Here is a 16,621-nt window from a genome sequence, read left to right as displayed (position 1 = left end):
GGGGGGACACATTCTGCAGCATTAAGGATAACTTTTAATGGGAAATCACAAAAAAAAAAAAAAAAAAAAATACTAACAAAGAGATAGAGGGGCTGCCCAGTACTTACCTCAGCTCAGCACAGCCGATAGATAACACAAAACAGAACAGAAAATTTACATTCCTAGCTGTCGGAACTTTGTTCCTTCATCAGGGAGGAGAGAGGGGGAAAAAAAGGAAGGAAGGAAAATGGATTTAGTTACTCACAAACCAGGTTATGAAGCAACAGGGAGAGGTAAACAGGGAGGGTAGAAAGGATGGAGGACAACCATGCCAGAATTTCTGACAAGGCAAAAGCTAGCATGCAACAGAGTAAGTTACTTTTAGCTTCACCCACTCATTGAGATACGTGGCGGACAATCTCGGGAGGAGGCTACATGGTCACCATTGCAATTGGTGCAGTGGGGAGAACGAGGTGGGCAATAATCCTCATGAGCATCCCTACCACACTTGTCCTTGTGTCAACAGGGCATTCGAGTACAGCTGCAACGATGACACTGGTAGCAGTGCATCAGGTTTGGAAGTATGGTCAGACTGTGATAAGTTCATAGCCTGCTTTGATCTTGGACGGAAGCACGTCAGAAAGCATCAACACCTTTCTGAATAATAAACAGACTGACCATTGCAAAGGACTGACCATCTTCAGTATGTGAGACCACGAACAACCGTGGTGCAGCTGGGAGAGTCTTTAAATTGTGAGCTTCAGTCAGTTTACGTTTGTTAGAAGTTGACTGAAGAAGATGACTGGCTCATTGCAAGAAAATCCCCACGATTGCCATCATCGCCAATGGCATGCTCCTTCCAACTGGGGGAGGTAGAGAAGAACACTCAGAACAATGAATAAAAAATTATACATCTGAGAAGTAGCAGTAATAGTTCGAGCAGTGGAGAGGAAAGTGATTTACAATTAGATGCCGACAGCAATGGGGGTGAATTTCATATAATCATAAATGCAACACAGTCGTGATTTTAAAGGAAAAATCACAATGAACTGGCTAGCAAAGTAAGATCGTTGGTTCCAGGGTAGAAAAAAAATTTCATACTTGACAATAATAAAATTAACTAGAATGTCATTAATATAATTGTGTAGGCTTGTGTGGCCATGGGCAGCTGGTGTGGAAGTTTTCTAAGTATGGTACCACATCATACTGTAAGAAACCACTGTTATAGTGGTCTTCTTTTGGATCTTTTGTAGACCCAGATGAAGACCACTGTAATCATGGCCAAAATGTTGGTATCAGTAATAGATTTATACAGTATGACATCATACAATGCCCAGAAAATTATCATGTAAAACGTTCTATATTACACAAATATTTTCGCATTTTCACATTTATGTCTAAATGTAAATAATAAATTTCATATAAATAAGAAATTTCGGTATGTGAAGTACTAAACAGTTATTAGTTGTCTTTCGAATTTACTTGTTATGGCTTAAGATCGCATGGAAACAAGCTGTTGCAGCAAATTGTGTATCTATGTGCTCTTATCATTACAGCCAGCTCCAGTTCATTTTAACATGAGACTTCTTTTTAGGCAATGCCATATTGAATAACAGGAAATCATGCTTATCAAATCTTACTTGGAGTTCTAACAGCAATTAACAATGTTTTAATAGACATTTTTAGTATGTTTTCTTCAATACTTGTTCATGAGACAGTTATGGGATTTAGTAAATGATGTGGTAGTTCTAACTCAAACTACGTAAAGTCCATAGTGGAATAACAAGAATCTGAAAAGGATAGGTTATGACTATTCACAACATAGAGGTGGTGTTGAGTTCCAGATATGCACAATGAAAAAGACTGCTAAAATATTAAACTTCTGGACAAAAAGGTCCTCTACACACACACACACACACACACACACACACACACACACACACACGGCCATTGCCTCCTGGTGCTGGGATAGTTACACCCCAGTGCCCGGAGGCCGTGTGTGTGTGTGTGTGTTTTTCTAATTGGAAGGATAATCTTGTCTGAAACTCCATGCCTCCTCTGACCAGTGAGTAGCAACCTATCCGCTCATGTAGGTGGTAATTCTAAAAACTCTTACATGACCTAACCTGTGTTTCACAACTATTATAAATTCCTTCATTTAAATTGAGAAAATGTCAAAATTAAGCATTATTATACATCTGAAAAGCTATTAAATAAAAAAAAATCCAAGTTTTCATGAATAAACAAAACACAGACATTTGCAGCCAACCACACCATCATTCCATGACATAATCAAAATTAGATTAATTATGGACTATCCCCTATCAAATAGTTTCTGTTCAATATCTGAGGGTGCCTACTACAAATAGTGCCATACAAATTTTAAGGTTTTTCTTACCTCCCCTTATCTGTGGTGTCCGCTGAGCCTTTGGTTCCATTCCATTGACTTTGGGCTCTCTGATGCCCACAGAAACAACAGGGGAGCCAGGTGAAGGATGCCTCGGCATTGGCAGCTGTGGTGTAGCCTGTGGCTGGGCGGCCTGTGCCTGCGGTTGTGGCTGCTGCTGAGAAGATTGTTGCTGCTGTTGCTGCTGAGAAACTGAAAATATTACCGAATGGTGATAGCTATTTGTTTGTGGGAGAGGTGGGTACGCCTTTGTGGAAGATGGTAACTGTGGCAACTGCTGCTGTTGCTGCTGCTGCTGTGCTGCTGCTGGCTGTTGCGACGGTTGAGACATTTGGGGCTGTGGTGGAGGGGTCGAACGTACACCCTTGCCTGCAGATGGTGGTGCAGGGCCCGTCTTGCGCTTCTGTGGAGGCAAATATTTGCCTGCTTCACCCTGGCCATCTGGCCGGATAACTGCCGCAAAACGTTCCTCCTCGTCACCGTTCTCCAATTCAGCACGTGCTTTGTAATTTGGATTACTCTCTATTTCACTTGCAATTTTTGCTGCTTTTGCCTCCGCGTCTCTGCAAGAAACATAATATACTTCTACTGACAGATTATTCAAAATACAAAAATACATGTTAAAGTAAATTGAGGAATGATAAAGGAAGATGAAAAAGGATAAAAGCAATAGAGGAAAAGAAGGCAGGGTGTCATTTTAGTCAAATATGCACCAGAACAAGGCAAGGAAGAGAGAAGCTTGTGCAGGTGCAAAAAATTGGTATAAAATTCTTACTTGAATTCTTTTGTATCTTTCTTCTGTAATGGCACAGTATAAGATTCCATTGATGGCTGAAACGACGACTGAACGCCATAGTCTCTCTCATTCTTGCGGAACATTTCATTAGGATCCCAACCGAGCTGAAACCCGAAGCGTTTATGAGAATCAAAGTTCTACGATAGCTTAAGTTACAGTTGGCGCTACTTTCAAACATACACAAAACATGCTAAACAGCCAAACAAATATCTTACCGAACTATTCGAATCAAGATCAAATTCATCTCCATTACAACCTGGTTCATCCCAAGGCTCAAGCTCACGCTCTCCACTTATATTGCCATTGAATTTGCTTATGGCAGTATCAGTCTGAAACGTATCTGCAAGACAAAACAGTTGTTACCGTCAGCTGTCACTAATGACACACATACAAGTAGTGTAGCCCTTCAAAATACACAGAATTTGAAAGAAAACCAGAGGCTGTTAAGGGGAAAAAGGATTGAACAGCAGCAACAGAGAGAGATTTATATTGTGACAAAAACTACCCTTTTCCATTAGCACACAAAATTTTAAGTAACAAAAGAGTACCCAAAGAGATCAACCATACTGTTTAGTAAAAGAAATCTAAAAACTCTCAGCATCTTACAATTAAAACAGAACTATCTTACTAAGACAAAATTTAATCTGCAACAAAACTCTAACTTTTATTTTTCTTTACACGAGTAAACAGCACAAAATCGGAGTTCCTTTAAGATAAAAAAGAACAAGTAGAATCTAGAATTACGAATGTGATTAAGCTAGTGCTCTTTCAATCAATAAGAGAAAATAATAATCTGTTACCTCTTGTAGCATATTCCAAATCACAATCTCTCACTTCAATTGTAACAATATCTTCAGGCTTGAAAATTAACTTTTCAACAACAGTATCGATATCAATTTTGCTTGGATCATCTGTATTAACTTTGTGTGCCATCTCAAGAACAACATCAAATTGGCTTGAAAATGTTCGGAAAACTCCTTCAAATACCGATCCATTTAGAGTTGATATCTGAAACAATTTCACTCTTATTTCTGATCATCATATACAACGGTTACGGTTCATGTGAATACTAAACAGGTATTATTATTATTATTATGTAAAATATGGCAAACTATGGAAGGCATTCCCTCAACTGCTAAAATAACACACATTCCAAATAAAAATACATTATATAAACAACTAAACAACTAAGTGGACTCACTCTCTCTCTCTCTCTCTCTCTCTCTCTCTCTGTTTAACAGACAGGAAGCTACAAGGCACCACATACAAATATGTTATGGGTTCCAATTCTTACTCTTTGGGAGACAAAAGAAAATAACGGACAGCCATGGGAAAATAATGACAGCTTAAAACTGTGCCTGGTATTAGGACGCAAGCAAGATAGCCAATCCCAGGCAGTAAGGCTGTGGAATGTCATGGCTCCATAAATTTTCTTTCCTGTGAGCATAAACATCAGCATGAAAGACTCCAAAGAGTTTAAATTGGAATTATAAGGTTGAATTTTTGTCTCCACACATCCACTGTGCACAGTAAGACCACGAATGGCAGGGAACTGATTTGGATTTACTGTGTCGCACAGTTATTAGGCTGTTACTAAAGTCACTTTTTCAGCATTAGTTCAATTTAGAGCAAATATTTATTGCTGGAAAAATTTTCACTCATTTTCAAGTACACAGTTTAAGTACAGAAATAGTCATTCTGCCTGCCTGAAAAACAAATTTGTTGCGCTTAATTTTTGAGGGTATTTTCTTTCAGCCTATTCACAAAGTAACAGTTTCGTCTGGGTTCTTCTAAAAGCATTTTCCTTTCTATTATCTATAGTGGTTTAGTAACTAAAGCTAATGGCTCTAAATTTACACTGAATTTATAGTCAAGGTAATGTAAGAAGATACCTGACAACTGCAGTGGGCTAAGTGCAACAGCTCTCCACCCACCTCAAACCAAGCATGTAATGTGATTCTGTAAAAGTAACCATGGCAAAACCTCAGTGTTATTGCAGCTCTATAGAAGGCTGTTGTCTCATGTGCAGACATTTACACTTCATAACTGAAAGCAGACAACAGCAATTGTAGCTCTGAAGAATCTTCTTACATTGTCTCAACTGTAACTATAAGGAATTAGGTTCTTCAAACTACAAAATTATTCCAATACATAGACTGCAATCTGCTATTTCTCACCACCACCACCACCTTCCATTAAGCAAATTAATATTGCACTCAATAAAACTTGCAGACTGGTCACTGTTTAGCTAAAACTCAATCTTACATATAAGCTCTAACACTACACTCACTAGTCTAGATGAGGTAACCATTGGTGGCTCCTTTAGTGAGACTGGCTTGGTTACACAGCTAAGCTCTATACCAGTCACACTTTAAGCACAGAATACGGGAAACCTGCTGTCTCAGCTGAGAGGAGAATAATTCGCTGGATAACAGTTTCTGGCAACAGAGAGGTCACTTGCTGCATGCTGTGCATCAAGGGCCCTGGGAACAATGGACACAATAGATTCAACCCCTTCTCAGAAATGGGTGTCATGACACCTTGTGACACCTGGAATTGTTATACAACCATAGCTCCCCCTGGAATCTCCAAGGCTATTTTGCAAACACAGAACATATGTGTGTTGCCAGATGCCAAGTGTTACTTTCCCATGAAATGAAAAGCTGTGGTTTTCAGCCCAGAGTTGCACCAGGAATTTCACCTGGGAGGAGCAAGAGGGGTCAGGGCATAGTAAGAAACTGAGTGAACAACAAGAACTTGTTGCAGTCATCTGTGAGACAGCCAGTCAAAAGAGGGTAGAGGCCAAGATACTTATATTGAGTTACATGAGCAAAAAACAGAGCGAGGAGAGGCTGTTTTGGTCCAGAGTCAGGAATGTAGGCATAAGTGACAAGTGCTGTCTGCAGTTTGAGGCGATGGAAGCAGCAAGAAGAAAGTAGGAGGCAGTTTGGCTTGGACTGGTGGAGGGTGGAGAGACGCATCCCTCAGTGACAAAGGTAAAATGCCATAGGAACCTTTCTATATTTTTATTTATGTGCAGGAGCAAGTAATTCTAGTTGGTCAAAGATGGGAAGACATGTAGTTTTTCCATTTTACTATCTGTCAGGAAGGACTGCAAGTGTCTTATGAGTCTTACAGAAGCTAGATGAAACCTTACTTCTCAAAGTAGAAAAAAGATGGCACAATTTATTAAATAATAATGAATAAAACTGTTACCACTTAATTTATATTGCCATGTCCAATTTAACCATTTACCTTTTCACCTGTAAATGCTTCTACATCTTATGTGCCATCTTTTCGTTTTCAGTGCACTCCTTATTTGCTGTGTTTGATACTCTGAGTTTATGTATAGTTTTATGTCTTCCTGCAAAACCTCCCCTATGGTTCAACAATGCATATGAACTGATGCTGGGTCTTTGCAACTGTCAGATGGGTCTGTGATCCTGTTTAAAGAATTACCCTCAACTCATGGGGCAAATCTTTTATAGTAAGGTTGACGAGCCAATTATTTAGAGTTATCCGTGTTTGCCAGGCTGCTATTAAAGGCTGCAGAGAGTGATTACTTTATTTAGCTAGCACACTTAAGGGTGGTACATTCCAAGCTGCTTACAATGCCAGACCTGTCAACAACTCCAACTTCAGGCCTTAACTATCCTAACTAATACACCCCAATTTGTAAAATGTAATTTGTGCTGTGCATGCTACCAGTATAGAACAGTTATATTCCCATAATTTTTACATATCTCTCAATTGTATTTTGAAACTGGTGACATGAAAAAATTCATCAACATTATCATTAGCCATTTGGCACGTGCTGTTGGGTAAGGGTACCTCCACCCACTTTTTATGAATTGTACTCTTCAAAGGTACTTATTTATGTTGCCTGTTCACATTTTCAAATGTCATCTGCCCACCTATTAAGTTATCACTTCTGACTTCTTTTATCTTTGAATTCATCAACAAACTTCCTTGGCCCATCTACAATCCCCTCACCTAACTAAATGTTCCATCTCCATTTCATTATGGTCATTATTACGTCTTCCAGTCCAGTCTACTGCCTGATTGATTCCATTTCCAATCCCTTCTTGCAATGCCCAACATGCACCTCTCCATCGTTTACTGCCCAACCCTCAGCTTTTTAATGCACTTCTAATTAAAAATCCTGGTTTCACTGCCATACACCAAAATGATAATACACAATAAACATAAACTTACAGTTTCAGACACATCAAAAGCTTAGTTTTAAAAACCTCGTTTAGTTTATAAAAAAGCAACTTATTGTTTTCAAAATAACATTCATCGTTTTTATCACTGCACTGTTAATTTGTACTATTGTCTATCAGATATGCCAATCATAGATCATTTAAACTGCTACGACACAGCTGAAATGTTTCAAGTAAATATGGACATATTCATTTTAACCAACCTTGATGTAATAAATTCTCCAACTATCAACGAGGTAGTAACCGCAATTATAGGACTACAATATTACAACGGATGTGATGAAGATGTAATCTGTAAACAAATCTAAAACACACATAACAATTGCAATCATAAAACAAAATTTGGCTTGCACACAAAATACTAGAGGACAGGATCACAGGAATAACCCATCTGTTATTCAACAAACGGTGATAAAAACAAACCCACATAACTACAGAAAAGAAGCCTCTCTGGACTACAAATACTAAATATTTTCCCTCATTTACAAAATCAAAAACGCTTTGGAACCACAACTTGGGGAATACCAAGAACAATTTCGCCCATACAGAAGAAGCTGCCCACAGAAATTTTCAGGCTGAAACTAATAATTAAATATCACAAGTACAGAAATAGTTATTTATTTCAGAGATTTCAATTTGCAATATGAATGTAAAATGACTCGTTCCACATCATGACGATTTATCGCATTGGGTTTGGAATGTAAGGCCTGATGGTGATAATTTCACGGCCTGCTTTGAGCTTTGATGGAAGCACCACTATCAAAGGTGAGAAAGAGAGTGCGGGTGGGCACTAAGGAGGAATCTCCCTTTTTCATTACATGATGGACAGCAATGACCCCTGATCAGAGAGGTAAGATTGGATTTCAACCTCAGACTGTTGAGCAGCCTGGTGTAAATTACATCACAGGAAGAATTCAAATTTCTATGGGCCTTGTCACAAACAGGGTAACGGTGGAGAAGTGAAGCAGCAAGCAGTAGTTGTGCTCGAATATCAGAAGTGGTCTCCAAAAGAAAAGTGCCATTCCGTAAATGAGAGCAGGATTTCACAGGGCCAGCAATGACATCAACACCTTTCTGAATAATAAATGGACTGAGCGTGGTGAAGGACTGACCATCTTCAGTACGCGAGACCATGAAGAACAATGATGCAGCAAGAAGGGTCTTTGAATCATTAGCCTTATTACTTTTAGATTTTGTAAGTATTGAGTGGGAAGATGATTGACTCATAATGAGGAAATACCCCATGACTGCCAGTGTCTCCGATGGTGCACTCCTTCCAAGTGGACGCCCCATGCAGAAGGGGGCACACCCGCCTTAGGTGATTGTTCACACCTCCTGAACACCTGATAGAGAGACTAATCGGCAATTTGGGAAGGTTACAGCTCACGCAATCACCTCTCCCTGGGCCTGGCCTGTACCAGAGGGTACATGAAAACTCTACCTGTCGACCCGGGGGTGGGAATTATGCATCACCCAGTCACTTTTACATGTCAGACACGTGGGCCAGCCTTCAGGAGTGCACAGGGAGGAAGAAGAAAAAAAAAGAGAATCCTCAAATGCGGAAGTGGAGGAACGAGAGGAGAAGGGAAACAAAGAAACGAAAGCAAGAGGATAGACAGACAGCACGAAAGGGAAAAAGTGCTACAGTGCTATAAAGGCTGGGGCCCCGTGGTAGCCAAGCACGAACTCACCAAAGTGCGGCAAGACCCCTGCACGCACGCGTGTGCGTGTGTGTATGAATACATCACAACTGCAGAACGATTCACAGATTTCAAAACCAACCAGTTAAGCTAGATTTTGGACGCCCTGATTGAAGGATTAGAAGAACGAATCTTCACAAAACTGGAGACACTGCAGAACTAGCCTAGCAAATGCGAGTTAGGCATTACACATATGCTAAAACTTGGCTTTTTCTCATGTAGGATGCTGGAAGGGGAGGAACGGGTACAATCTCATACTTCCCTTTCCAGCTGATGACATGTCTGTTTCCAAGTTACAACTTTCTGAAATCAATATTACCAATATACTCCAACATGTTACTAGTGTCTATTCAAGAGAAAAAGTTTTTACATGATTTACCTATCCGTCAATCTGGCTTAGAGAGCTGCACATGCAACAGGAAAAATTACTTACAAAACTTGTCCAAGTCATTCAATCTACCGACTTAAAACTGCAATCTATTCCCACAAATCTTTGGAAAAGTTTCGATGATGCTGGTACACTTCATCAACGAAGAAATTTTGTTTATGATTTAGGATTCATTGTTACAAGTTTTGTTGACACTATAGTTAACTAGCTAAATTGGATTAGAGAACTTTAGAACTATGAAAGTTTTTATTTTGATTGCTCATTGAGACATCTATTTTCAAAATGTTTCAGAGTTTCCATTTGTGCACAGATGCCCTTTTCACAGAGTTGTTTTGTTTCGTTAGTCTTCAAGCAACGCACCATAGGAAATGATTGTTTCACTGTACTCTGTAAAGTCAGAAATAATTTTCCTGCTATACATGGCAGAGTGTAAACAGTATTCCAGTTGGATTCTACATCCTCATTGTTCTATTAACTAATGGCAAGCTGAAATAATGACTGTCATCCCTTTTGAAGTCTCTCGCTCTAATTTTACCATTTTTAACATTATGTAAGTTATACAAGGAAGTAATACGTTTCTCGACATTTTGCAACAGAAGGTGCTACGAATTGTTCAATCCATCTTCATGTAACATGTTTGTAATGGTGCCTGCTCCATGTTAAGCATTACTGTGACACATGTTGTAATTGTTGTTGGTTTTCACAGTTTTTATACCACCGATGAATAACACTTTGCTTCGAAAATTTATTCATGCTTACAGTTCTGGTTAATAACAATAATCTGGCAGCACTTTATATAGGGGCTAACAGAGAAAGGAGTGATTTATAGAGTCATACTAAAGTAGCAACTTTTAGTGAATGCCAAAGATTTTCCTGTCTTTGATCTGTTTAGGCTTCTTCCATTAAACAACTTGGTAAGGACCTCAGAATGGCAAGAAATAATTAGAGAAATGAAATCAACAGTGGCTGAATTACAGTTAGAATTTTTCCTTTAGATTAGCTTTGTGCCCTTCCGATACCTATTTATACGGTTATAGACCTTTGGCAGAATACTCTTAAATATGTGGTGTTTGGGACTGATTTCAGCACTTCCTAAGCAATGGTGTAAACAATCACTATTTCTCTCTCATCTGTTTACATGCACTACATAACATTTGATTTAGCTGCCATGTTCATATTTGGAATTATGGAGCATGTAAACAAAGCCAGCCAGCCTCCATTGGAAGTCCCAAAAAACTACACTTCAAATTTGAACAAGGTTCTGCGAAAGTTCTTTCCTCATTTGAGAGAACTGTCCAACCACATTGCAGCACTCTGTTTTACTCACTTCTCTACTTTCGGCAGGTGTGTGTATTCAAACACAGTGGTCTACTTCCAGGCCATTCTCAAATATGCACAACGATTCAGACACTTGCACACTTGTAATTTTAATTATAAAATATCCTATAGCAATAAATTTAAGAGTTTTCGTGCAGATACTCTTCAATGGAGTTTGAGATGTCCAACAAAGTTCTTTAACTCAGTCAAACTCTACCACATCATCCACCTGTCACATTAGTTTGCTTTGGGAGGTTTCTGAATACCTTTGCACCCATGTTTCTGACTTTCTATACTAATGTTGTCCCTTTGAGTCTTTGTAGGGATTGCTTTTTGTGCTATAGCTACATTCATGTTTTTCAGTAATTCTGAATTGTGAAAGAGTTTTCAAAATATCAAGCTTTTATTTTAATTGGTATCAATAGGATTTCAAGAATTAACACCAGATAGACCTAATTCTTATAACCTGGCTCTGTATTTTGAAAATACTCTCCCTGTAAGTGCAGCTTACCAAAAAATTATGCCACAATTCATTAGCAAATGTCACTATGTAGAACAAGCCAGGTTCTTCACTTTGAATGATCTATATCAGTCATACAAATATGAACAATTCCATGATTAAAAGAAAGTATGTGACTATGTCACATCTGTCTGTGACATCCAGAGCTGGGCATTTCATTTTGGATGTATTTACATGCTGCCTGTTAACAGTGCAGAATCTGGTTTGCTTAGCAGAGTGGTAATAGTCCAATCACTTTTCTATGCACTTCAACACCTAGTTTAAGACAAAGTCATATGCAATTAACACACCAAATACAGAAACACTACAAACAATTAAAATATATCCTAACTTATAATACGAGCAGAAAGTGTCCTTCAACTGACTATGGGAACTGGCCCTTGTGGTAGCAGAGCAATATGACAATGGTGAACAGAATGGAAATCATGAACAAGATTAATTCTTTGATTTCTTGTTGTTATGGCAGCTGTCCTCTAAACAACTAGCTGTCAGTCTCTGTTATTCTGATTGAGGTATAAAACACCTCATTAATTCTAATTAGTGTGTTTTCCAAGTAAGGTTGTGGTCTAAAGAGGTACTACAGTTCAGACATCCTGTTATAGTTTTATAAGGGAAATAATGTGGCCACAGAGAGGAAGTAATATTATTTACAAAACTGGCCTCACTGATTATAACCCAGCAAACACTTGTAGAAGAACGAAGAATCTACAATATTGTAGTAACATAAAGAGTAAAATGTTTATCCTCATTCTGAACAAGAAGTGAAGAAATTGAGAAACTTTACCAACATATTAAGATCTGCATGTTTCCTCAACGATGAGAGAGACAAAGCAACCCCAGTTGAAGTTAGAAAACATCTTAGGTTGGATGAAGAGACCTTAGCTGAGTCCACGTAAGATCCACGAGTTGCAGTGGACTGTGTGTGGCAGCCATGCAATGCATTCTTGTTTAATGTCTCTACAGCAACACCCCAATATTGTCACAGCTCTATAGGTGGTATTATTTCCACCTGTAGACATTTGCATTTCACAGTTGAAATCTGACAACAATGTTGTTAGTTGGTAGTCAAACACGATTACAGCCACAATAAACAGCAACTTAGAACAAAACAAAAACAGATTACAACTAAATCACAATTTGAAGCTAATAACTGACCACTACAGTGACCATGTCTTTCCACTAGATCACTCCAGAGTACTGTCGTAATCTGTCCAAGTCACCACTGCATGTTGCTAAGTGCTTGCAGATTACAATAACTTTCCTTACAGCCTACATTCCACTAAATGAGGAAAGTAACTATATCATCAGTAGGTACATGGATAATATGAAAGATGTTGCACACTAACAGTTTTTTTAAGAGCATGTGCCACATCTACACTGCTGACCAACTAATACTGAGGACATAGCTAAAGAAAGAAATCATGTACTAAGCACGCCCACTATTCAAAAGCTTCTTCAAAAATTTATTCCTTGTTGACACTACCTTCCTCATACTGCATGCACTTTTCTGAAAATTTTTCAATAGATTTGTATTTACATGCAAACCAGTTACCAGAAGGCAGCCGTTTGTTATCTGTTAGCCTTTGCTGCTGTTTTGATTTACCCAATATGTATATTAATGAAATACCACAAGCAAGACAGAATACTGTGAGAGGTAAAATTAACAAATCCCACAATCAAGCAATCAAATTCCGAAATCTGCAAGTTACATAGATTTATTAAGTCACATTCAACCAACTCAACGATATATTAAGCTCACAAACTTCATCACTATGCAGATTTTACGCCACGACACTAACTTAATTCAATAGATCCATGACAATTGGTTACAAACTAACACACAATTGGAATGGTCGTTCCATTAGAATAGTTCACAAATTTTCTCACTGGGATATTCTAAAACAACACAAACAAAAAAAAAAAAAAAAGGTTAGTCAGAGGGTTGGACAGATTTGCAAAGAAACAAAGAGCACACAAGAAATGCTGCTAAGCTATGTGACTGTACAAGATGAAAGCAAATCTATTACAGTGCGGGTCTAAGATAAATGCCAAATTCAAATTGAGTACGATGCCTGTTTGATTTTTAATTAAATTTCATCTAGTGTGGTTATAGCAAGAACATTATCAATGCACCACTTTCAATTGCTAATTGTTGTGCAGAGTAATCTGATAAATCGTCACTTTAAGAAGATGAGAATGGGGAGAATACCAAATCACCAACTTTAGAGTGCATAACAAATCAACTTTAGAGTATATAACACACACACAATGTTTAACAAACTATGATATCCAAAACCATGTATCTAACAGACAAGACCTCAACAAGTCCGAGGAGAGGATAAGCAAATATATGTTTCATACATTCACTCCATATGAACGAAAAAGAACTAATCCCCATAGAAGAACGAATTCCCAAACAATCTTAATTCAAACTAAGAGCCTGTTGGCGCATAAACTCTTTTTTTAAACTTTCCCCTGCGACTACATGTCAGTGTGTAAGGGAGAGGTACACGCTGAAATAGTCTTCACAGATCTGACAACATTTATGAGCAGGATTTTACAAAACTGCTGTGTTCAGCCGACCAGATCCATGGCTTGGCCTAATGCTTCGTATTCTGCAGCCACTGCATACAAACACAGGAAGACTGTAATAGACATCACGACCCCAAGCGCTGAATATTCACAAACCATAATTAAAAGTTTACAAATATTTTACGAATCCAGAACTCTACAAAGCATGCCTCCTATTTACCTACGAACTTCACAACGGAACATTACAAAACGAAAAGGTATTATATATACGACATGGCATGCCATGTCATGTCACACATAAATAACCTACTTACCAAAACGTTATTGCCAACGTGACTAGTAATTGCGTGCATGAAATGTGGATTCTGGTAAATGCCATCAGCTGTCACGCTTCTCTCCGGACGTGTACGTGGAGACCTAAAGGAAATACACTACCGTCAATAAATTACATAACAAAAAAAAGCACTTCCGTCCAATATATCCACTTTACACTCCGAAATGATCTTGCAACACTTCATTCATGTCGAGATCTAATGACCTCCAAATGCAAGAAAAACGTTGTATACTGATTTTCACTTTCCCAATTCCTATCATCGATTTCATTTCATGAACACTAAAGCACTCAGTTGTTCTTTATTCATCGTCGAAACACGCTATCACTTTAATCAGAATGGAGCATGTAAACTAGAGCGTACCTTGAAGCATTCGGTCTGGTTTTCCGTTTGTTGTTCATTCTGCCTTCCTCGCTCCTGCCGGGGTAGGCGCCTTCACGTATTTTTGTAGGGACCGGAATTTTGGCAAATTTTATTAGCACCCACAAGAAGAAAGATAAGATATTTAAGATTATAAAAATCTTGGGAAGATGGTTTAACGGCGATTAGATGCGCTAGATGCAAATCAAAGTTTTGTTCCCCCTTCCACAAAATTAATCACCATCCACAAACCTCGTCTCAATATGGCAGCTAAGATTGTGTACACCTTGTAGACATGTGACTACTACACAATACAGCAGCGAACAAACAGCTGTGTCGCTGAAGACGCGAATTGGCAAACGTGCAAGGAACGCGATTCTTTAATATCGCTGATACAGTTGGAGAGAATGACTAACAAACTTATACTAAAGCTAGCTGATCAGGACTAATACAAAATAACTGGTAGACATAACAATCACATTAACTTCCTGGAGTTACACATTTTCTTCCCGCGATGCAAAATATTTTCCACGTATATCTATGTACAGCTCAATCAATGTATTTTATCGATTGGTTTGAAATCGAAGAACCGGATCTTACATCGCATAGTCGAATACGAATTCAAAAAGACTAACAATTGTTCAAGAAGCCGCCAAAAATAAAAGTTATAACTAATTCTCAAGAGTTGAGAAAACCACTGCATCTTTGGTGAAGTTCGAACCTTACGTCTGTAATGATAATTGAGAAAATTGGTCATGATTTATAAACTGATATAAATATTTGAATATGCAACACAGAGTTAATTGCCACGAACAATACTTTAATTAACACATTTGCTTTAACACATTCCTACAACCTATTTTAGAATGGTGAAAAGTGCATAGGGTCCACGGGGTTTCGGACAGCAAATTACAAGCTTGAAGCCCATGAAGTAGCTATCAATAATCAGAAAATAAATGAAATTTCACATAAGAGATTTCTGAGAATACATGAAGAGAGAGTGAACATTACCCGCTCAGGAAACACAGATCAGCATGTTTGCACTAAGAGCTATTTTGCCCTTTATTGACAGGGTAAAAATAATTCTGTCATATTCCGCATATTTCCTCTCCATTATATGGTACAATGTTCTGGCGAAATGTTGCAAAAGTGGAAAAAGCTTCCAAAATACAAAAACTATTTGTGGGATTGATCTCAGATGTTTCAAATCGTATATCCTGTAGGCACCCATTCAATACACTTGAGACATTGACACTCGCAAATCAGTACAGCCAGTCATTGATAACATTTCTAACCAACAACAAAAATCTTTCCTGAACTAGCTGTAGTATTCACAATCATAACACAAGGCAGAAGCAAAGCCTTAACAAAGACTGAATTACTATCAATATTGTTCAAAAAGGAGTTATACAGGCTGGAGTAAGAAATTACAGTAAGCTCCTCACGAATAAAAAAAAAAGGTACATTGACTACCCTCATATATTTAAAAATAAACTGAAACAATTCCTCATAAACCATATTGTACATAATTTAAATGAATTTCTAGAGTTACAAGATATGTGTATTATATTACAAATTATGAAATCTGTATACTAATGTAGATAATATTGTATATATTTTATGCATATTGTCTGCAGTGCAGTTGGTTTTTACCATGAATATTAAATCGTATATCTAGTATTTGTATTGTTTCCAGTATTGTTTGTGTTTCTCTTATTTTTGCCCACATAATAATATATTTATTGATTTGTCTTGAACTGCAGAATAGTCTGTATAAAATGTAATTTTACAGGGCCAAATAATAATGGGATCAAATGAAACCATACAGTTAGAACCAACAAGAAGTAATGGATGCATACAAAGCAGGGAGCATGAGAATTGACAATTTGTTTGATCTATGGGAGAGCGTCATGAAAATGCTGAAAAACATGAACTGGCAGATGCTTGGAGATAGACGCCAAATACCTCATGAAAGCTTGTTTAGAAGGTTTTAACAATCATGATGAAGTGAGAACCTTGTGCATTTACTAAGCTCTCTATGTATTGCTCCTGTGGGACCACAAAGAC

General features: G+C 38.0%; 1 protein-coding gene across 1 annotated transcript in view; it reads right to left on the bottom strand.

The window, feature by feature from the left end:
- Positions 1–15,098, bottom strand: part of LOC126285302 (ataxin-2-like) — a 107,637-nt gene extending 92,539 nt beyond the window's left edge. Inside the window, exons 1-6 of the mRNA XM_049984593.1 lie at positions 14,558–15,098; positions 14,177–14,279; positions 3,983–4,190; positions 3,398–3,522; positions 3,162–3,286; positions 2,378–2,949 (exon numbers count right to left, since the gene is read on the bottom strand). Of these exons, the coding sequence (XP_049840550.1) occupies positions 2,378–2,949; positions 3,162–3,286; positions 3,398–3,522; positions 3,983–4,190; positions 14,177–14,279; positions 14,558–14,595 (1,171 nt within the window). The 5' untranslated portion in view covers positions 14,596–15,098. The remainder of the gene's footprint in view (positions 1–2,377; positions 2,950–3,161; positions 3,287–3,397; positions 3,523–3,982; positions 4,191–14,176; positions 14,280–14,557) is intronic.
- Between the last annotated feature and the right edge of the window lie 1,523 nt (positions 15,099–16,621).

The sequence above is a fragment of the Schistocerca gregaria genome, chromosome 8, assembly GCF_023897955.1.
Source record: "Schistocerca gregaria isolate iqSchGreg1 chromosome 8, iqSchGreg1.2, whole genome shotgun sequence".
Classification (NCBI taxonomy): Eukaryota; Metazoa; Arthropoda; class Insecta; order Orthoptera; family Acrididae; genus Schistocerca; species Schistocerca gregaria.
Note: the sequence above shows the minus strand (reverse complement) of the source record. Positions and strands in the feature narration are given on the sequence as shown.